Source organism: Castanea sativa, chromosome 8 (genome assembly GCF_040712315.1).
Source record: "Castanea sativa cultivar Marrone di Chiusa Pesio chromosome 8, ASM4071231v1".
Taxonomy (NCBI): domain Eukaryota; kingdom Viridiplantae; phylum Streptophyta; class Magnoliopsida; order Fagales; family Fagaceae; genus Castanea; species Castanea sativa.
This window is the reverse complement of record NC_134020.1, coordinates 52,092,410-52,115,079: the sequence shown is the minus strand read 5'-3', so window position 1 is coordinate 52,115,079 and position 22,670 is coordinate 52,092,410. Positions and strand designations below refer to the sequence as shown.

General features: G+C 33.3%; 1 protein-coding gene and 1 long non-coding RNA gene across 2 annotated transcripts; one reads left to right on the top strand and one right to left on the bottom strand.

Moving 5' to 3' along the window:
* Window positions 1–13,718: 13,718 nt before the first annotated feature.
* LOC142607117 (uncharacterized) lies at window positions 13,719–15,885 on the top strand. The gene is made up of 2 exons (XR_012839239.1): window positions 13,719–13,964; window positions 14,444–15,885. It is a non-coding gene; the product is annotated as an uncharacterized LOC142607117 (long non-coding RNA).
* A 2,211-nt stretch (window positions 15,886–18,096) lies between these two features.
* LOC142607440 (dicarboxylate transporter 1, chloroplastic) lies at window positions 18,097–22,379 on the bottom strand. The gene is made up of 3 exons (XM_075778939.1): window positions 21,091–22,379; window positions 19,668–19,889; window positions 18,097–18,755 (listed from the first exon to the last, which is right to left on the bottom strand). The coding sequence occupies exons 1-3, from the start codon at window positions 22,198–22,200 to the stop codon at window positions 18,393–18,395; spliced, it is 1,695 nt and encodes a 564-aa protein (XP_075635054.1). The 5' UTR covers window positions 22,201–22,379; the 3' UTR covers window positions 18,097–18,392.
* Between the last annotated feature and the right edge of the window lie 291 nt (window positions 22,380–22,670).

Genomic DNA, 22,670 nt, shown 5'->3' with positions numbered 1-22,670 from the left:
GAAAATCACAGATTTTTATTAATAATTTTTTCTCCCCCAAAATACACTTAACAATATTTCTTTCTAGGTCTGATGGGTCATGGAACAAAAAGTCTATGGCGTAGAATGGGGTGTAATTGATAAAGATGCAGAGAATTTTCATTGTCATATGGGAAATAACACATATTAAATTTACAATTTCACATTACAAAAAGATGCAAGATAAAATGGAAATTGGCATGCCGTATGAACTTTGATAAAAATTAAGACTGGTTGGTCATGGAGCGTAATCATATAATTAATTTAGAAACAAAGAGTCATATTCTAGTCACTAATGGGTGGTGCTTCACATTTCCTCTTTCTTTTTCTGTTTTGTTTTTTGTTTTTTCCTTAACAAGTGGTGTGACTGTGGGTTTAAACTTAGGTTTTACCATGGAAAGAATCAAACATTATTATTGAGTAACAAATCTTTTGACCACATTTAGGATTTCATCTTCCAAATCAATATGCACATAAAGTGACTTAAACTGGAAGGTGAGGGAAGTTTACTATCTTAAATGGTTAGCAAATATCGTTATAATCAAAAAATCAAACAGAAAATGAAAAATGAGTGTAGATTTTACGGACCTAAAAAAATATAGGTTAAATCATTATTTTAGTCTATCAACTTCTAGAAGTTCAATTTGATTATTTGATTATTAGTTGCGTCTTGACTCATGTGTGTATGTTAAAAAAAATAAAACTATTGATTGTGTAATTTATTTTCTTCAACCTTTTAAGATCAAGTCAAGAGTATCATTTTTTCTCCCCCCCCCCCCCCAAAAAAGTCAATAGTATCATTATATATGCAACCTGAGTTAATAAATAAAAGATAAATATCATTCACTTAACATGAAATTTGACATGAGTTATATATATATATATATATATATATATATATATATATATATATAGAGAGAGAGAGAGAGAGAGAGAGAGAGAGAGAGAGAGAGAGAGAGATTAAAATTTTGAAATATTAATCTATTAAAAATAATATATAGTGTGAGGATAAACAGGCCAAGTAAGTGTGTTGCGCCATGGACCGTGCCTAAGGATATATAGAAGCCCGAGGATGGTCAAAAGGTTTGTTAAGTTTTGGGGTCAATAGGCCGAGGATAAGGGAAGATAATAACAGATTGGCGATAGTTCCCAAGGAGGAGATTGGCGGTAGTTCCCAAGGAGCTGAGCCTCCTTGGGCAAGCATTGTGGAAGGTTGGAACCCAGCCATCCTGAGTATGCTTTACGAAAGGTAATCATTCTTCTAAGGATAAGCATTAGGAAATGTAACAAAACTAAGCCAACAAGGGAAGAAATATCTAGGGAGAAGGTTGTCACCACCACATTAGATACTTTGCACCAAAACAACTGGCCGCATTTATGGAGAAATGACGCTTGAACGGTGCTATCTCAATTTACAGCTATTCAGAAAGCTTTCAGGAGGTTTTGATGTGACAAGCATCTAAGAGATTAGCTATGAGATCAACAGGTGGAAGGCTGGGATGGAGGATTGAAGGACTATATAAGGGAAAGACCCCCATAAAAAATGGGCATGTAATCTGAGAAGGAAGAAAAAAAGAGGAACACACTATATTCAAATAAGCCTGAGTTAATATAAGAACATTTCACCTCGGACTTGACCAATGAGCGTTATTTCTCTCAATTTGTGTTTTTAGTCTTATTGGCATGAATCCTATTTGCCATGGCCCATACTTAATCCGCTGAAATGTTTTCTTGTAAAATTCATTCTCTAACAAATATATTGTTTTAGGCTTATTAGACTATCATCCATTGTTCTTGGTGGGCTGAGGTTCACCGCCAGTCCTTACAAATAGCATAACATAAAAAATAGTTAGAATGAAATTTGAGAAACAGTTAGGCTTATATTTAATTTAATTTTTTTTTTTTAGAGAGAATTTCAACTTATGACATTCACTCCTGATGATAGCTCTGACCAAGACACCAATTAGGTTTTGGTGTAGGCGGAGATTAAACTCAGATCTCTTATTCAACCATTAAAATCTTTATCAATTGAATTAACTGGAACCAACACTTATATTTAAATTGAGATCTATAGTCAAAAGGTTTTAATATATTTTATACTCTTTAAAATTATTATTCCATATATAATTTTTTTTATAGAAGAATTCCATAAATGATCATATATATATGCCAAGCAATATAAAATAAACTATATACAATTGAATTGATATGGTAATATCACGGATGGTATAATCAAGGATAAACTATATTAGTTGCCCTTGAATTTTATATCTCAATTTCATTCTTATCTACACACAAAAAAAAAAAAAAGACTCAACTTCATTAATCTTCAACTATCATTTTTGTCTTCACCCTCGCATAAAAGTTACTATGAAGTTTGAGTAGAGTTTGTGGTGTACTTTGGTGTTGAAACTTGAAACCCCGTTCTCTCTCATTTGTGTGCGTGTTTGTTTCTTTAAAAAAAACAAATAATAAATAATATAAAAAAAATGCTATCAATCTTTTCAATTTATTAAGTGTGTGTTTGGCTTCAAATTAAAAAGCCAACTTATTTTACTATTGAACTTATTTTTGCTACTATTCATGGGTCTTACTGTACCATTTCAACTAACTTTTACTTTTATCTACAGTACTTTCAGCAATAAGTTTTTAGTTTAAGCAAAATAAGGGTCTGTTTGGGATCCACTTATTATGCTGAGACAAAAAAGTTTCTACTGAAAGTAATGTAAATAAAGGTAAAATTTAGTTGAAATAATAAAGTGTGATCCATGAATAGTACCAAAAATAAGCTGAATAGTAAAATAAGTTAGCAAAATTAATCATGCCAAACAGACACTAAATGGATCCCAAACAGACCATATGATTCAATGTTACATTTTTTCTCTTCTACTATATAAAACGAACTATATACAATTAAATGGATATGCTAAAACTAGTCACTTGCCTTTTTTTCAAACTTATTTATCCCCTTAAATAAATTTACTCAATTTAGATTATCTAATATTCATCTTTATATTATTTGAAACTAGAAATGTGCTACTCTGTCTATAGCATCACTATGAAAAAAAATAGGGACATTTAGGATTTAAATTCTATTCTTACATATCCTCAAAAAAAAAAAAAAAAATCTATTCCTAGATGTCTAAAAAAAAAAAAGGATTCAAATTATATTCCTCCATGATAATTATTTAATTATGCAATAAAAAACTTTCTAAAAAAATTATTAAATAAAAAAACCATTATTGTGATAAATGGAGATTAATGCTTAGAAAACTTAATCCAATTTTCACTCTACAAAAAAAAAAGAGTGGAAACAGGTAATCCAATGGCAATCTTGTAAAAAATAAATCGAAATGTTGTTGTCTCAATCAAACTAAGTAAAAAAAAAAAAAATCAAAATTAATTTTCAAAAACACATTTGTTTCAAATAGGAGTCAAACACAAATAGGAAAATTCTGATGAAATTGTGTATTGAAAATTGGTTTCAAATACTATTTTCAAAGTTTAGAAGAAAAAAAAGAAAAAAAGAAACAAAAATCGGATTACCAAACACTCCTATATGCGTAAAACCAGTGCACGAGAGTTGGAAATTCATGCATGAAAAAGTTATAACTATTTGAAGGAAAAAAAAGGTTGCCTTCCTTGGAGAACTTTGACTCAAATTCCGTTTTCCACCGTATTAATTAAAGTTGAAGGAAATTCTTTTACCTGAGTACGGATTTGACTATGCAATTCTTTGAGAGGTGTGCCAGATTTTTGTTTTTTGTTTTTCATTTATTCATAGGTTTTTAATTTATAATATAAATTATGATAATTACTTTTTATTATCAAGTTAAAACACTAATAAAGTCTTTTTCTAACTTGTTAGGTTTTATGATCTTTGGGACTAATATATTAGAATTTCAATATGTAATGTGTTAGCAAATCATGATCAAAACATAGAATCTAGCTTTAGACTTGCTTAAAGTATGTTTATTTGTAAAATTAGAATCAAGTGATTGCAGAAATTATTGGACAAATTCTGCAAGACTCACTCGGTCGAAAATTAAATTTGATCGATTGAGAATCGTGCAGAATTAATTTTTTGCAGAATTTCAAATTCAGCCTAAGCCCATTTGACATGTAGGATTTTATGTTTTACTTCACATATAGGAAAAAAAAAAAAAAAAAAAAAAAAAACCTAGCTACGTTTTAGAGGTGTTTACCTTCATACACACTTAGAATTATCAAGATCAAGATTCATGTCAAGAACTTAGTAATCACTTTAGTTGCTGCATAAAGAACTTAAAGAATATCTGAAATCTTTGAGTGGAGCCTCAATGTTACAAGTAGGAGAACTTGTTGTTACAGTGGATCAAAGGAAAGAAGTAGATCGTGGACTTGGAGTTGTCACATGGTCGTGGTAGTAAGTTTTCTACTCGAGGTTGCAATAGGATGTTAATAGTCTAAGTTCTATTGTACAAACTTCAATTATTTTATAGTGGATCTGTTTTACCTTGAATATAACTAGGTTAAATCCTTCCTAAGTTTTTTATTGGTTTGGTTTTCTTGGGTCATCAGATTTTTGTGTTCTTTACTTTCCGCATTATATTTGTTTAACCTAGTTTTAATTAACAAATTTGTTAATCAACTTGGTTTAATATTAGCTTAAATATATTGTGTTAAGGAGTCTAAAACTTTACATAACTTTTTCTAGTATAGATCAGAAATTTACTGCCTGATTTGTTCCTAACAATGATCAAATTTCTGGTGTAATTTTCCTTGCATATATTAAGCTAAAATTCTTATTCCTTTCACATAGACAATGATGAGTGAAAAGATATTCTCAATTGAAAATTTAAATCACTTGCACATAACAGAGTTCTCACGAAGTGATTTGATATGATAAATATAATCATAATAATTTAATAATGGCTTGTTACTGATAATGGCGTGAATCATTTACCCAAAAAAGAAGAGATAATGGAGTGAATCCAAAAAGAGTAGAAGATATGGCTTGTTACTGATAAAGAGCAAAATCTAAAGCATAAGAAAGTGATGTTATTTATACTATCTTTGTTCATAATCATAGACTTTTGATGTTGAAAGTATAGTCTACGGAGTAAATAATTGTGGGTCCAGTCTTTGCTTTGTTTAATTAAAATGTGTCATTTTCATATGACATGCAGAGCCATATATATAATGAAATAAATCTACTGCCTTAACTGGAAATAGCTCAATGAGGTCTAGATTTTTATTATTTTTCTATTGTATATTGTCATTTTTAAAGTTTGGTAGATTATTCCTATAAAAATTTGTACATGCTTCTTTGTTTGTTTAGCCTTTCATGTGAATATAATAAAGGGTCTGTTTGGATACAATTGAAAATTGAAAAACACTGTAGTAAAATAATTTTTAATGTATGAAAAATACTGTTCATACCTAAAATTACTGTTCATGGCCAATAAACAGTAACAAGTACGCGTCCAGGAAAAAAAAAAAAGTAAAAGAGGCTGTGTTTCAGCCCAATCCAAACGTTACCAAAGTAAGTCCAGGAAAGATGACTACAAAACCTAGAAAATAAAGCATAATAGGATAATACCTTTGTTTAATATGCCTCATCAATTTCTACTTTGTCCTCTCCTATAATTTTTGGTCTCCCATCAAAGTCGTTCTAAAAGCTTCAGCTTCGAAAAAGTGACATTCCACTACCACATATGAGTAGTCTAAATCTTTCACTATAACATATTGGAAACAACATCCTTTTTCACGTAAAATCAAAACATAACACATCACAATATCACATCAATTTTAATAACAAAGGTGACATGGAGAGATTCGAAAATTCATGGTTTATAGTTGTCCATGAGTGTATAGTAACTCTCATAGAGTTGGTGGATCCCAGTTCTCACCAACAGAGGTCACAATCTGGGGGTTGAAAATTCCATATTGGTGGCTTTTTTTTTTTTTTGTTTCTATAGTAGTTTCTAGTGGAGCATCTGACTCAATATGCCCTTAATTTATCTTATTATTCTCACATAAAATAACATTCTGAACTATATCCTTCGATTAGTGTTAATTAATTTGTACCTAAATATGTTGGGAATTCTTGTCTGCTAGAACCTCATCATGTTGGGCTTTTTTGTTGGGCTTGTTCTGTTACCAATTTTTATTTTTTTGCGGATTCTTTGTTACAATTTTTTTTTTTTTTTTTATAGATTTTAGTTCAAAATTTGTTTGGCATAAAAATTTTGAGGGTATTCCTGATATTGTTTGAGGGTGTTCCTATTCTTTTTTTTTAAGGGTAAACAAATAAAAAAAAATTAAATTATTATATATATAAAAAAAAAAAAATTCAAGTCAAGGTGTTCCTAGGAACACCCTGGACTCTGAGTGGCGTCGCCACTGATCTCATGTAGTTACTGTTATAGCCTACCTTTTGAAGTGGTAAACTCACTTTATAAGAGGCTTTTAACTTTTAAGTTGAACCAAAAGACCAATGGAGTTTTAAAATTAGAGAGACTAGCTCTTGTTGTATTTACATATATGATATATCAATACAAAATGGCAAAATTATGCACTGTTTCTATGTATCTTAAATTCAATAATTAGTTACACAAAGAGAAAGAGTCGCTAATTTGGCTATATGAAATAAGACTTTTATTGCACTCATTTGGTTCCTTACAAAAAGAATACTCTTCAAATATAGCTAAAGAGAAGTGGCACATATATAGTTGTCCACAGTGTGGCAATGGACAATATAAATATAAGAAGATAAAAATATGGGTTAGTCCATTAGGTTTGTTGACAAAATATTTTTTATTTTCTACATTTGACTTAAGATAGAATAGAATAAAAGAAGAAAAAAAAATATGACTGGCCTTTACTAATGTTGAAGATTTATAATTGATCTCAAAATTTGGGACTAAAACTTTGTTGTTGTTATTATGATAATATGAACTACTCATTTACTGTTTGCAAAGGTATTGAGTTGTTCCTTTACGTTTTTGCAAGATCCACCAAGGAATCCTAGTTGAATCTAATTATCTTCAAAAGGAATAACCCTATAATTATATTTAGTTAAAAATCATAAAATACAACTCTCTTTTTTTTTTTTTTTTTTGTGGGTTGAAATAAGATACAATTACAAATTTACAACACTTAAATTAGTTATCTCTACATTCTCAAAAAAAAAAAAAAAATAGTTATCACTAAATTTTTTCTATTAATAAAAAAATGCTAAAATGCAAATTGCATCCTCTAAGTTTGACTAAAATTCGTTTCAATTATTTAACTTTATTCTCATTCAATTGAATCATCTAACTTTCAAATTTATTCAATTCAAGCATTCCATCTAATTTCATTAAAAATTTGCCATTAAAAAAAACTATTTTTCTCACATGAAAAAAAAATAAAAATTAATAAAAACATTTTATAGGTTTTTTATGTGAATTTTTTTCATTAGTTAATTACATACTTGACATAAAAATTTTAACGTAATTGGACGAAATGTAATTTTCCAAGGTAGATGCCAACTAAACGTCTTAAAGCTTCAACCTTCAACTATACGGTCACAGCTTTAACGGACATTTCCAAGCAATACAGTCACAATCATCTTCCAAGGTAGTTGAAAGAGCAATGGCAATTATTGCCTTCGATTTTCTAAGTCACATTTTCATATTTTGGTTTCAAACTTTTCTTTCACTTATTTTTCAATTAAAATAATAGAAGCTGTTTGGTAGCCTTTCATCTTCATCTTCTTCATCTTCTTCTTCTTCTTCTTCTTCAATATTTTTTGTTTATGACGTAGTAGAACTTTATTCAGATTAGTTATACATCGCAAAACATATTATACAATAACCTAGTGATGATATGGCTAAATCAACAATGCTGAATCCAATCTTTGTCAAGAACAATGATCATAAAGTGGTGAAATTTGATCTATGTTCAATTGTATATTAAATAATCTCTAAATTAATTAGATGGCTTTAAATTAATTTCAATGGAGCCTTACATCACTTTGATGGTAAAAAAATGTTCTTAACATCTACATAATATAACAGGCAACTGAACATAAAATCAAAAGCTCGATTCATTCATATATAATCAATTGATTATGCCAATTGTTGTGGAGCGTTCTAATAGATTACGCAAATTAAATTGCATAGCATAAAAACAATAGTTGATTTTGTCATTCAAAGGCTCTTAACATTAAATCTTGTTTTATTTTCTCTAAAAGAAACTTTATTGGAAAATATTTCTCTTCAAACTAGTTTGGAGAAAAATTCTTCAAACTCTTATATTTCTTTATTAGTTGTGATTTTTCAAAATCTAACCAATGGATTGTATGTTCTTATTATATTCTTCATGCTTGTAAAATTTCAACAAGATCAAAGATCAATAGTTAAGTCATCAATCAAATTTTTTAAATTTCAAGTTTTTGTAGTCTAAAATTATATAAAAAACAATACTATTAATTGAATAGTTAAAAACATTCGATTTAAATAAAATTTGACATATATGTTAAAAACATGAAATTCAACAATTCAATCTTAAAAATTCACATCCAATAAAGATATATGAGGAATTTGAAATTTTTCTTTCTAAACTAGTTTAAAAAGAAACTTTATTCAACTTTTTTTATTAGAGAGAAAAGAGATGCTAACAAATCTTCAAGTTACAATCATCCATGTTAATACTTACTTCAACCTTAAAAAAACCACACTCCAATAAAAACAACTTTACCAAGTCATATCCACTTTTTAAAAGTTTTGGTCCGTATTTTGAATTAGACAGTTAATTGTGTCATCTAATAAGTATAGTTTTTTTTTCTTTTTGAAGTATGTAAAAAGTTTGTGAATATGATTTTTATTACTAAATAAGTAACTAGGTAAACTCAATAACATCGTTTATAAAATAAATAAATAAAAGATAAATTCAATAACATCTATCAAATCAAAAAAAAAATTATAATATCCCACAATACAAAAGTAATTAACCACACTACTGTTATATGTCTAAAAAATAAGCATGATTCATGCCTACATCATCAAGTCTAGTGCTAATAGAGCAACACCGCCGCACTAAAGATTTGAGAATTTTCAATATATGACCTTTAGTTTGGTTTCGATAGCGACATAGTGAATGATAATCAATAGCTTAGCACAACCCATATGGCAAAAGTAGTTGATGATGAACATAGCACTTAAACTTATATTGACTAATCTTTATATATTTACAGTAATTAATTGATTAAAATTTGAACTAAAACTAGCAATTAATCATAAAGCATAATGACTGATCTTTATATACTCTCAGTCCACCACGTTTAGTACTTTTATCTATATCTATATTATTTATAAGAGAATTCTTCTCTTTGGATTGGACTCTTATACGATTCAAAAATACTCATAAATCTTACGTTTAATAGGGAAAAAACTTGTAGACAAATCAGTAGAAATATATCTCCAACTCCACTTAAAATGCCTATAAAATAGGACACTTTTCAAAACAAACTTATCCAATTTTTTTTTTTTTAAAAGAAAATTATGACACTAGACAACTAAAAAAAAAACTCATCACATGCGCAAAGCACGTGTGATGGGGCTAATTATTTATAAAAGAATCCACAACACTTCACGCAAAGTTTATCTTTATCATATTGACTAATCTTTATATACTTACAGTAATTAATTGATTAAAATTTGAACTTAAATTAGCAATTAATCATAAGGCATTGCGACTAATCTTTATATACTCCCAATCCACCATGCACAGTACCTTTATTATTTATATAAACTATATTGGAATTGTGTTTTTGTTTGCTTTGAAAGAGAAATTTGTCTTAATTATCCATAATCCCAATATTACTTTATCATATTGACTAATCTTTATATAGATACAGTAATTAATTGATTAAATTTGAACTAAAATTAGCAATTAATCATAAGGCATTATGACTAATCTTTACAGGGCCATGCAAACAAGTGTCCTTAAGGTATTTGTTAACAATCCATTTTCGGAAAGTTTTGACACTACTTTTATGTGAAATGAAAAAAACTATCAAAATATTAATTGCGTTTTTTTTTCTTTTCCCATAAAAACTCTTTAAATGAATTGTTAACCAATACTCTAAGGGCATTCGTTAGCATTTCTCATCTTTATATACTCCCAATCCACCATGCACAGCACCCTTATTATTTATATAAACTAGACTGGAATTGTGTTTTTGTTTGTTTGTTTTGAAAGATAAATTTGTCTTAATGGTCCATAATCCCAATATACATGCCTCAGTTTTAAATTTTACACTTTTCACAAAAACCCAGATAATATAACAAAAGAATTGAACATTCACACAGCAAAACCGGCCCAGATCAAATAAGAAATGTCTAGACAGCAAAACAAAAGAATTAATTGAATATTCACCGCATAAGCCAGATCAAATAAGAAAAACCCATAACCAAAAAAAAGAAAAAAAGTGGTGGTTCATTAGGAAGAACTCAACGGGTCTTGATGGGCACAGGTAAGCATCGACCTGTAATCCTTCCACTGCCAGGGGCGGGAGGTAGTCGCTGCTCTGTGAAACCAGCCTCACGCAGTTCCCTCCACTTTAGAAACCATGAGACCCAGAGCCTTCGCTCAAGTCACATGGCTCAACCCTTGGCTTGGAATGGGCAGGCCAACTAGTAGCCACCTCGCACCCGACCAGTTAAGTTGTACCACAGTCCCACCACTTCAGTGCCCCTGCACAGGTTACAAGCTCACGCTACTGAGCTCGGCGATCAAGAACTGATTTATGCCTATTATAAAGTATAGTTTTTTCTTCTACTTGAGCGGTGTGGGACTGATGTTTGTTTTCATTTTGGGTGCAAACTTCTCATTTTAAACCCTCCTCCATATAAGTGATTAGTTCTGAGAAGTTATAGTCCTTGATAGGTGGAGATACACATCAATTACTTGTTTGATATCACTTTAATCTAACAAAGTTTTGCATCATTTAGGTGGCTCAAATTGGATCATGCATACCATCCATTAGTTCAGTGATAAAAAAAATCGGAGACATGGAAGAATTGGGAGCTGGGAGCATTATCTCTTATTGTGTAACTAGCATCTAATCCATGTAAACGCATAGAAGCATTTAAAATTAAACACAATTTTTATTATAAAAATATAAATAATCAGTCAAATTATTAATAATAATAAAAAAAGCATATAACACATGTCTATGTATAGATACATTTAAAGATAAATACAATTTTTATCATAAAAATATAAATAATTAGTCAAATTAATTTTTTGAAGAGAAGAGAGGGGATGAGAGAGAAGAGAGAGGCTTGGTGTGAAAGAGTTTTGGAGATGGGTGGGGTGAATCAGCATGGCAAGAGAGAGGGGATGACAGAGAAGCAAGAGGCTTGGCGTGATTAGCTTTAGCGATGGAGTGAGAGATGAGAGACAATGGAGAGAGAAAGGACTGATATTTACAATAAAATATTAATATAACGTTTACTATTGAGCTACAGTGCGAGAAAGGACTGTATTTTTTTTTTTTTGCAATTGTTACAAAACCCAACATCTAATGGAGCTCTATTTTGGGCCTCAATTGTAAACTATATTGGGATTTGGCTTACATGTGGGATTTAGCCCATTCAATGCTGATACTCTTAGACTTATATTGACTAATCTTTATATATTTATAGTAATTAATTGATTAAAATTTGAACTAAAATTAGCAATTAATCATAAAGCATAATGACTGATCTTTATATACTCTCAGTCCACCACGCGCAGTACTTTTATCTATATCTATATTATTTATAAGAGAATTTTTCTCTTTGGACTAGACTCTTATGTGATTTAAAAATATTCATAAATCTTATGTTTAATCGGGAAAAAACTTGAAGACAAATCAGTAGAAATATATCTTCAACTTCACTTAAAATGCCTACAAAATAAGACACTTTTCAAAACAAACTTACCCAAAAAAAATTTTTAAAGGAAAATTATGACACTAGACAAAAAAAGAAAAGAAAAAAGAAGGACTCATCACACGCTAATTATTTATAAAAGAATCCACAACACTTCACGCAAAGTTTATCTTTATCATATTGACTAGTCTTTATATATTTACAGTAATTAATTGATTAAAATTTGAACTAAAATTAGCAATTAATCATAAGGCATTGTGACTAATCTTTATATACTCCCAATCCACCATGCATAGTACCTTTATTATTTATATAAACTAGATTGGAATTATGTTTTTGTTTGCTTTGAAAGAGAAATTTGTCTTAATTATCCATAATTCCAATATTACTTTATCATTTTGACTAATCTTTATATACTTACAGTAATTAACTGATTAAAATTTGAACTAAAATTAGCAATTAATCATAAGGCATTATGACTAATCTTTATATACTCCCAATCCACCATGCACAGCACCTTTGTTATTTATATAAACTAAGATTGGAATTGTGTTTTTGTTTGTTTGTTTTGAAAGATAATACAACACTTAAATGGAGGCATCTTAAATATTCACAGAAACCCAGATAATATAACAAATGAATGGAACATTCACACAGCAAAACCCAGATCAAATATGAAATGATCTAGCCAGCAAAACCCAGCACAAAAAAGAAAAAGTGGTGGTTCATTTAGGATGACCTCAACCTGTCTTGATGGGCACAGGCAAGCATTGACCTGTAATCCTTCCACTGCCAGGGGCGGGTGGTAGTCGCTGCTCTGTGAAACCAGCCTCACGCAGTTTCCTCCACTCTAGAAACCATGAGACCCAGAGCCTTCGCTCAAGTCACATGACTCAACCCTTAGCTTGGAATGGGCAAGCCAACTAGTAGCCACCTCGCACCCGACAAGTTAAGTTGTACCACAGTCCCAACACTTTAGTGCCCCTGCACAGGTTATAAGCTCACGCTACCGAGCTCGGCGATCAGGAAATGATTTATGCCTATTATAAAGTATAGTTTTTTCTTCTACTTGAGCGGTGTGGGACTGATTCATTTTGGGGTGCAAGCTTCTCATTTTAACCCCCCCCCCTCCATTTAAGTGAATAGTTCTGAGAAGTTCTTGTCCTTTGATAGGTGGAGATATTCATCAATTACTTGTTTGATATCACTTTAATTTAACAAAGTTTTGCATCATTTAGGTGGCTCAAATTGGATCATGCATACCATCCATTTGTTCAGTGATAAAAAAAATCGGAGACATGGAAGAATTGGGAGTTGGGAGAATTATTTCTTATTGTGTAACTAGCATGTAATCCATGTAAATACATAGAAGCATTTAAAATTAAACACAATTTTTATCATAAAAATATAAATAATTAGTCAAATTAATTTTTTGAAAAAGTAAACATAATTAGTCACATATTAAAATTCTTGCCTAAATTTAATACTACTCATGATTTTTTTTTCTAATTTTTAATATAAAAAAATGTGCAGTGATCTTTGTTATATGGTGATTTTTATTGAGCATATGTGATTGATTTTTTATTTATTTATAAATTTTATAGTTCATTATATTAAATTCTTAATATTTTGAACTTACTAATTCACTTGAACAAAAATTAAAAAACCTTAAGTGAATATATGACACAAATTTTAGTAGATAATTATGTCGTGGTATTTACTTAAATTTACACACATAATCCCAAATTTGTATTCTAATTTCAAATTCTGATAGATCTTTTAACACATAGTGGGCTGGACTCAGTTGATGGACCCAACCAAACTCCCATCTGTGTGTGTAGCATATGAAAATAGCAGATTCCAAAGCTCCATCGTCAATAAGATGAGATCTCCTCCTTCTTCAAGTTCCTCTTCACAATTGTGGGGCTGTTTCTTTGTCACAATCGGTTCAGTCTTCTTCGTGGGGTTTCTCTTCGCCGCCGTTATATCCAAGCTCCTCCCTCCATCGCATAACGCTCTAATATCCTCCATTCAAAACGACTGGTAATTCCCTTCACTCACACTCACTCTCATTCTCATTCTTTTGTTTCAAGCTATTACACCCAGGTCTCCTTATTACTTTTTTTCTTCAATTTGCATGAGATTCCTTGATTTGGACAAGCAACGCTCAAGTTTCAATTTTTCCAGTGCTTTTTTAGCTGCAAGGAATTCTACATGTCTCTTTCTATTTTCTTTAGTTCAAGCTTTTAGACCCAGATGGCATTTTTACTTGTTATCTTGTATCTGCATGAGATTCCTTGATTTGGACAAGCAATCAATACTCAAACTTCAATTTTTCCAATGCTTGCTGCGTTGGCTTTCCCAATGGCTTACTGGGTGTCATTGATTTTTGGTTGTTTTTATGTTCAATTGAATTTTACTTTTGTAAAGGCTATCAAATATAATGGGCTCGTTCAGTATTTTGTTCTGCAATGAATCCTAAAATTCATTATTTTGAAAAAATTTCATATGTTTTGTGTTAGGTATTACTGCTTCTTAGTGCCCTTGACTCTTCCTGTCCTTGTGGTTGCTGTATATTTCCATTGGATCAGCATGAAATTGTTCAAGCACGCATGACTTTGTCTTGAGCTCATCAGGTTGAATTCCAGAACCTCCCTGCTTATTTAGTTATTTGTGCGTGTCTGATTTATTGCCTTGACAAAGTACATAGTAGCTGAGGTTGCCTTGGCACTTGGTAGTCGAAGATTGTGGGGACCTACAAGTACAACCTTCCCATTTGTCTCTACCCTTGGCATATAACCTAGCATTTTGCCAAACATATGTATTGATAACACATTGCCTTATTTGAAAATGATCTGCTCGTTTTTTTTACTCACAATTGTCATGTAATTTCCTTCCTACCCTACCTCAGAAAAGCAAGACCTGCTTTCGGATTGCCTTTCCATATTTTTCCCTGAGCCTTGTCCAATGATGTTGGAGTAACTGGATCATTAAATTTTGGATGGAATTTCCACATTTTGGGTCTTAGCGACAATTACTGCATAAGGATAATGGCTAGGAGGAGGATTGAAAGGCATTCTGGCATTAAGCTTTCTAGGATTTAGAGTTTGGTTGTTTTTGTCTCTGTACTATATACACTTGTAATTTATTGGCTTTTCAACATGGCGATTGTGCATTTGAACAAACCTTATATAATCCATGTTCAAATTAGATTGAAATTAAACCATATTCCTTTTCAATGCCAATTTAAACTCTTCTCACTCAAGCATCTTTCCCCTTTCCCTTCCCTTTTCTTTCAAGCATCAAACCATGTAGATTCAAAATTTGGAATGGAGAATAAACTGAACAAATTATACTCATACGTATAACACTATGGTTTGAAGCAAGTTTAGTCATTCTCTTTCTATCAAGTTCAGACCTTCACTTCTCTTGCTGCACGTACTTCAGAAATATTTTGTTGCAACCGCGTAAACATTGTTGCCAAACTCCAGGTGATTTCTCAGCTACTCAATGTATTATTAGAAGAGGATTGGAGCAATTCTTTCTTTATGCAGTATAATCTACTGGCTTATTTGAGTGGAAATCAAGTTGTGGAAGAGAGCTAGTCTGCTGCAGAACTGTACCATTGTGCTTGATTTGGAGCATCTAATTACTTGTTAGGGGAAAAAAAAACGAAAGCAGACCATCTGGTCAAAAGAGGAATATCAGAGTATTTAAGGCTAGAAAAAATATTTGGTAGAGGTTAGAATTATTTAGGGCTTTCTTTTATGGGGTCTTATTTCATCCTGCATTTGCAGATTTGGGATCTTTCCTATGTTATTGATGCTTTAGATTTTAGGATTTTCTTTTCATTTCCTGAGGGATGTCCTTTTTATACTCTCCATGCACTTAGGCTGCAACATTTTTGGCACCTTTTTGTTATATTACTCATCAAATAAAAGAAACTGCAGATTCACCTATATAATCATTTGATTAATTGTTTCATATTAATTGATCTTGTTCGTTTACTTAAATTTGATCATCTCTATGCATTTTGGCACTCGGTGATGGGTCTTCTGCACAAATCCATTTTTGTTTAACTTTGTGCATCTCAAACTCAACTTTTGATGGATAGTACAGTTCTTACTTTAGTTGTTTTTACTTTTTACTGAAGGAATCAAAGTTTATGCATGTGAGGGGAAAAATATTGTTGTTTGTTACATAAAAGTTTTATTTTTGGGGGTTGTTTTTCTCCTTGGATCTCTATTCTATGACTTTTTTGAGCCACAAGTTCACTTACAAATGGATAATCTGATTGATTGTGTTTGTTCTGTGTTTTTCTCCTTTGGGGTTGTCTTTTGCTTTTTTTCAAAACGCACTGCTTTCCTTCTCCGTTCTCTGTCAACTCATTTTTTAAAAACAAAATTAATTGACAATGATTTCCTCTCTTTTCCTTTGTTATCTCTATAGTGTTTTTGTTGGTGAGTCCTGGATCAGGAAGGGGGTTTTTGACCCCACCTAAGGAACTTGGGAATTCTTGCTCAGTCCTCCATCTGAATTTCGCCTGCATAATATTATGATTTCCGCACTTCTCCATGATAAGAAACAAATCCTTGTAGCTGAAAAATATGATGGTTCCGATTCTTGTGCTACATTCCATACTTATAATGTCATGACTCAACATTGGACAACAATTGACCCTCCCCAGCACACTATTGTGCCTGTCCTGCACAAGGGATGTCTTGGGTTTCCTAATGAGAGCACCATCGCTACTAAAAGACCTGCAGTTGTTAGTAATACTCTACTTTATTTGGTTTCAAAACAGTCTCTCTCCTCTTTCTTGGGTTCTTTTCCCCAGAAATGGCAAGATAGTTTTCTGTTTCTTCATCATAAAACCAGAAGATGAGGCCCTCTTCTTCTTCTTCTTCTTCAAGAAAACATGAACTAAGGAAAAATGTATTACATAGGTGTCCATGTGTTATAATGGACTATAGAAATAAAATATTATAGATACATCATACATGGATTAGTATATACGGTTATATTGACCAATACAATAGGGAAAAAAGTAGAATGTATATGACCAGGGGCTATCCATACGTTCCAAAGTCCAATCAATAGACTCGTTTTCTAAGCTAGTTTCCAACTAACGTCTTAAAGCTTCAACAATACGGTCAGAGCTTTAACGGTCATTTCCAAGTTAGGTGCCAACAAACATCTTCAACAATACGACTACCTTTTCAACACTAATTTTCTTTTTGTCTTAGGAAGAGCAATGACAATTATTGCTTTCAATTTCTACTCACATTTGATTATCAAATAAATTTCTTGTCACAGTTTCACATTTTGATTCCAAACTTTTCTTTCCCTTTATTTTCTGTTTCGTAGCTAGTTTTTCTTTTTCTTTTTCTTTTTCTTTTTTTCTTTTTTTTTTTAAATTAAAAAAAAAATAAAAGTGGTGAATCCCACTCAAAGAATTATCGTTTGGCAAGCTTTTACTTTGCACCTTGAAAGCTTTTGAGTCGAACCTAATATGAATGCAACCTGATTCTAAGCCCAAGTCACGGTTAACTTTTGGAGCTTAATTTGACAAAAAGAGAGAACATATTGAGTATTGATGCGAGTATCAGATTCACAATATCCCTAGATAAGTCATCATATCCTATGTTACTACATTATTTACGTTCAATATATCACTGTATTCCAGTATGTAGACAATTTCATAATCTTAAAGCAGAGTAAAATTAACTCATCTAATTGTACGCATGCGTTAAAGAACAATTTCGCATCACTTGGTTAACCACCAGAAAAGGAAGTTGTTAAACCCTAAACTGGCATATGTTAAGGTTCAGAGACACAATGGACTAATTTAAATTCCATTTCCATCCTGAAAAAGCAATCATGTTCATCCTGAGTTTGGCCCTTGTTAAGAAAAATTTCATTTTAATGGTCAAGTTGAAGGGCATCATATTTGGTAATTCTTTTTTCATATATAATATGTTCAATGAATGGTCATGCTAGTAATGGAACACAAGCTCGTTCAATTGGTTTTTTTCTCTATGTAAAAAAATCCATCATAATCTCCTTACACTGTATGAGCCTTCCAATATATACTGCAATGACCTTTCCCTTTCTCCACATAACGAAAAAAAAAAAAACAAACAAACAAAATGTGTAGCGAGGAGAAAGAGAATCATTCAAGGATCCAAGTAATCAGTGTGTTATAAATTTCAGGCAGTTATCACTCGTGCCATGTCAAAATTTCAGATACAAATTCGAATGGTCTGCTCTACATAGACCTTATCTGTATACCAATTTCCCACCTAAGGTCTGTCCACTGAAGCCACCAAAAGATTCTTTCTAAGATAAAGAATCGAAATAAATTTAACATCCTGCCTCAAAAGAAAACATGTAATGAAAATCGCACCTGGGACTGAACAAAAATCAGAAATTACTAAACTTTAGGTCGTCAAATTCTAATGACCAACTGCTTTACCACAAGCCAAGGTACTTCCACCAAACTCCTCCAACTCCAAGCCAGATAATAATGTTGACAATAGATATGAGGAATCCATAGCCCCACCATTTACTAAGAGGGACGTAGTTGGCACCATAGAAAACAGGAGCTGACCCAATGCCATAGTGGGTAAGGCCACCCATGAGGTTCGAAAGGAAGGCAAGCACAATGGCTCCAAAGTATGGTGGAGTGCCTAGAGCACTAGAAACAGACAAGAAGGCTGTGAACATGGCACCAATATGAGCAGCTCCACTTGCAAAGAAGTAGTGAGAGTAGAAATAGAGCAGAACCAGAATGCCAAAAGATAGCTGCCATGAAAGACCCAATCCACCAACAAACTGTAAAAATAGTTTAACTTAGTGTTAGAGAACCTTTATAATGATTAGATACAATATCTGCAATAAAGCCCAAGAGTAGAAATAATTTGTCACTAATGCAAAGGCAACTTAAATCTCTGATCAAAACTAGAAGGTAGAAATAATTTGTCACTAATGCAAAGGCAACTTAAATCTCTGATCAAAACTAGAAGGTAGTGATAAAGGAATTAGAACATAATACAGTGCTTTTGGAAAATAAATAAACAATATATATACTGTGTGTGTTCGTGGTCAATACACAGATTTAAGGTATTGCTTCAATTTGCTCTCCATTTCTAAGTTAAACACACACACACACGCACGCACATTTACTAAAAGATTATTGATACAACGTTGTTTTGCCCCTCCATTCTGACATCTTACTTATCAAAGAGATTATTGATGATCAATTTAGATTATTTACAATGCAACTCCTAAGCATTATTTTCCCAGCAAAAATAAAATTTTAGGAAACACCATATGGTATAAGAATAAACAATTCAAGATACTATTATGAAAAAAAATAAAGTGTTCAAGGCATCTTGCTAGACTGATTAGTCTATCAGTGGCTAACAGCAAGACTGCATCTATGAATAAATGAAATCATGTAATTCATTAAACCCAATGTTGAAACTTTTATAGTATCATTTAGAGGATTCAAAATCAAATAATGTATTTACCATTAATCATAGGAAAAGGAAAGGGGAGATGAATGTTTCTGAGATAAGTCTCAGACATTTTAAGAAGTAATGTCAATGATATATATATGTCTCAGTCATGGCACCCAACAACCAAAACCCACAGTTTAAGCACTTTGATGTGAGCAAACCATCTACACATGATTGAGAAAAGGGACAAAGCAATGAGATGCCAGTAAGAGGATAGAAGACAAACCTTGACTACAGTTTGGCTGAACCAGGAGATGAGACCATATTTGTTGAGATATCCAGCCATTGCAATGAGTGCAGCAAACCATGTGAGGGTGTCCCAGGCAACTGATTCAGCTAAGCACTCCTTCCACGTCACAACCCCGGTGACCAGGAGGACAGATAATCCAAGAATGGCGGCAGTGACAGCATCCACATTCAGCATCCCTCCAAAAATCCAGAGGCCCACCTTAAGTAATAAAGAACAGAGGAGAGAGGTATCACAATAAAGAACACGTGCAGAAACTAAATAAATATTTATAACACTGCATACATATTGAAAGAATGTAATACGACTTTTCTTTTCTTTTCTTTTTGCATAGGTAAAGACTTGGGGATCCAAACCCCCATAAATGTCCACCACCCCAAACCAATGCAAGGTGAACAACAGAATACCACTTCAGTTCATAATTAATTTAGTGAATAACTTCTAGGTGGCCCAAATGCCATTGGCCTAATATGTCTTTGAGTTGATAATTAATTTGGTGACTAACAGATGCTAAAGACCAACATTTACAAGGTCAAATAATTAGCATACTGCATACTGAATCAGTGAAAGAAAACATTAATATTCTTGGTTCTTATAGAATTTGGAAAGTCCAGTTCTGGAATGCAAATACAATTGAGTTAAAGACACTTGGTTGCAGAAAGACACATCGCAACATGCAGGAGACACACACACACAAACATATGCATACCAATCAAGAAGTGTGCTTTACAACAACCCAAGTGGCAGAAATTTATGACCACCGTGCTTGCCCAACACTCTTGGGTAGAAATCAATGAAAGATAGCAACCTTGTAAGAAGGGTAAGTAGCATGCAGGGATAAACACGTACACCCCCCCCCCTCCCCCCTCCCCCAAACATCAGTGAACTTCAAATGGTATTTACAAAACACTAAAACTTACACTCTAATTTGGTATTCGGATATGTAAGTGCCAATGTCAGACTTTTCTGACCACCTTATCTTGTAAAAATCGAAACTTTAGCATATGCATATGGACACATGATTCAGTAAACATAACAAATACAAATTCTTGAACAAAAACATACACTCAATCATCCAAAATAACCTCTGCAGCGAAACCGTCAAAAATCTCCCAATTCGGCTACTCTTGCATCAATCAGCAAGAAAGAAGACAAACTATCCTCTGCTATGTGCCCATAAGACCAAGACACTACACTAGCACATTATTGACACTACTGTCACATTATCCTCAACCAATTGAGCAAGAAATCTCTACTTAAGATACAATAGTCACACAAAAGCACAAATAGCAAGAGTAGCTCAAAATCACTATACAAAGCATCAATAAGTCAATAACCTAAAATCCAATTCCAATAGATAAGATTATCAGAGAGAGAGAGAGAGAGAGAGAGAGAAATGTACCGTAAGAAGCAGAGTTCCACCCATGATAATCTCATTCTTTGTCATTGGTCCCATCTTCTCCAACTTCTCTTTCGCCAATTTCGGCGCATCGGGGCTACTCTTCACCGTCGGCGGGTAAATCAAGTACAGAAGAAACGGAACCACGATCAACGACACCAAACCAGGCACGAACGCCGCCTTGGCCCAATCGGTCCACCCGATCGTCTGCTTGATCGTGTTGAAAGTCAGATTCGCGCTCAATGGATTCGCCGCCATCGCCGTCAAGAACATCGCCGACGAAATCACCGACGTCTGAAAGCACGTGAGCATCAGCCACGATCCGAGCCGCTCCTCGGTCCCGTCGCCGACGTTGCTGCCGCAGGCGACGCAGAGCGACTTCACGAGCGGGAGAAAGATCCCTCCGGCTCTCGCGGAAACCGACGGGATCGCCGGAGCCAACAGCGCTTCGCTGAAAACCAAGCTGTAACCTAGCCCCAACGACGAGCTTCCGAACAAGGAGACGAACTGGTAAGCGATTCGGTTCCCGAGCCCGGTCTTGATGAACCCGCGGGCGAAGAAGAAAGCGAGCGCGATGAGCCACGGGATCGGGTCTCCGAAGGCGGAGAACGCGGCGGCGAACGTCAGCGTCTTGGTGAGCACGGATGCGCCGAGGCCGAGCAGCGCGACGGCGCCGAGAGGCAGAGGCTGGGTGATGATCCCGACGATGGTGGCGAGGAAGATCGCGAGCAGCTGCCACGCGTTGCGCGTGACTCCCGCCGGCACCGGAACGAACCAGAGGATAATTCCGGTGGCGATCGACGCCAGCAGCGGCTTAATCGCCGCCCCTTGCCACGGCGCCGGCGCCGGCTGCTTGGCTGACGTGGCAGCGCCACTGGCTGCAGCTTTAACAGTGAATAATTTTTTGTTGTTATAATTACTAGACTTGTTTGGTAACGGGGATAGTGAAATGGGAAAGGATTTGTTAGTGAATTGGGAATGGGAAATGGAAATGGGATTTGGAATTCTTAAGGAGGGAAGGAAATGAGCGGATTTGGAGGGATTGCGGGAACGGAGGGAAGGGAAAGAGCGAGGTGGTAAGGTTAGTGAAGAAGTGAGCGCCATCGACGCCATGTTTTTTTTCTCTCTCTCTAGCTCTATGTGTGTGTGTGTGTGGTTTTAACTTTTTAAGTGGGGAGGAAGGAAACGAGGACCGTTAGATGGTGGGATCAGAGGGTGTTGAAGGTTTGTTCTTTGTGGGAGAAGTTGAAATGTCCGCCAGAGGAGTTTGAGAGATTCTCTGTTTGCAAAACCGGCCAGGGTGGATTTTGTTTTGGACTTCTTAATTATTGCTGCACTAGCTGTGTCACTGTCAAGTGTCAAGTTGAAGTCGTGTTTTCAATTTTTTTTTTTTTTTTTCACACTCTCTAGTACCTACTCCAGCTGAAATCTAGTTAATAAATTATTTTAGGAAGTTTCAGATACTATTTTTATGGAAAATTTTATAAAAGAATGGTATAAGCTGTAAAAATATTAGGTTAGGTACGGTAATAGTTTTTATTTTCTATTTATAAAAACTTATTTTTGAGAATATAAAGAAGGGA

Bases quoted from the DNA above. Each gene is read 5' to 3' on its own strand.
- LOC142607440 (XM_075778939.1), bottom strand. From the start codon at position 22,200: ATGGCGTCGATGGCGCTCACTTCTTCACTAACCTTACCACCTCGCTCT. The intron at 19,890-21,090 runs GTACATTTCTCT...TTATTACTTAAG, and splicing joins GTGGAACTCTGCTTCTTACG to GTGGGCCTCTGGATTTTTGG. The intron at 18,756-19,667 runs GTTTGTCTTCTA...CTATTTTTACAG, and splicing joins TCAGCCAAACTGTAGTCAAG to TTTGTTGGTGGATTGGGTCT.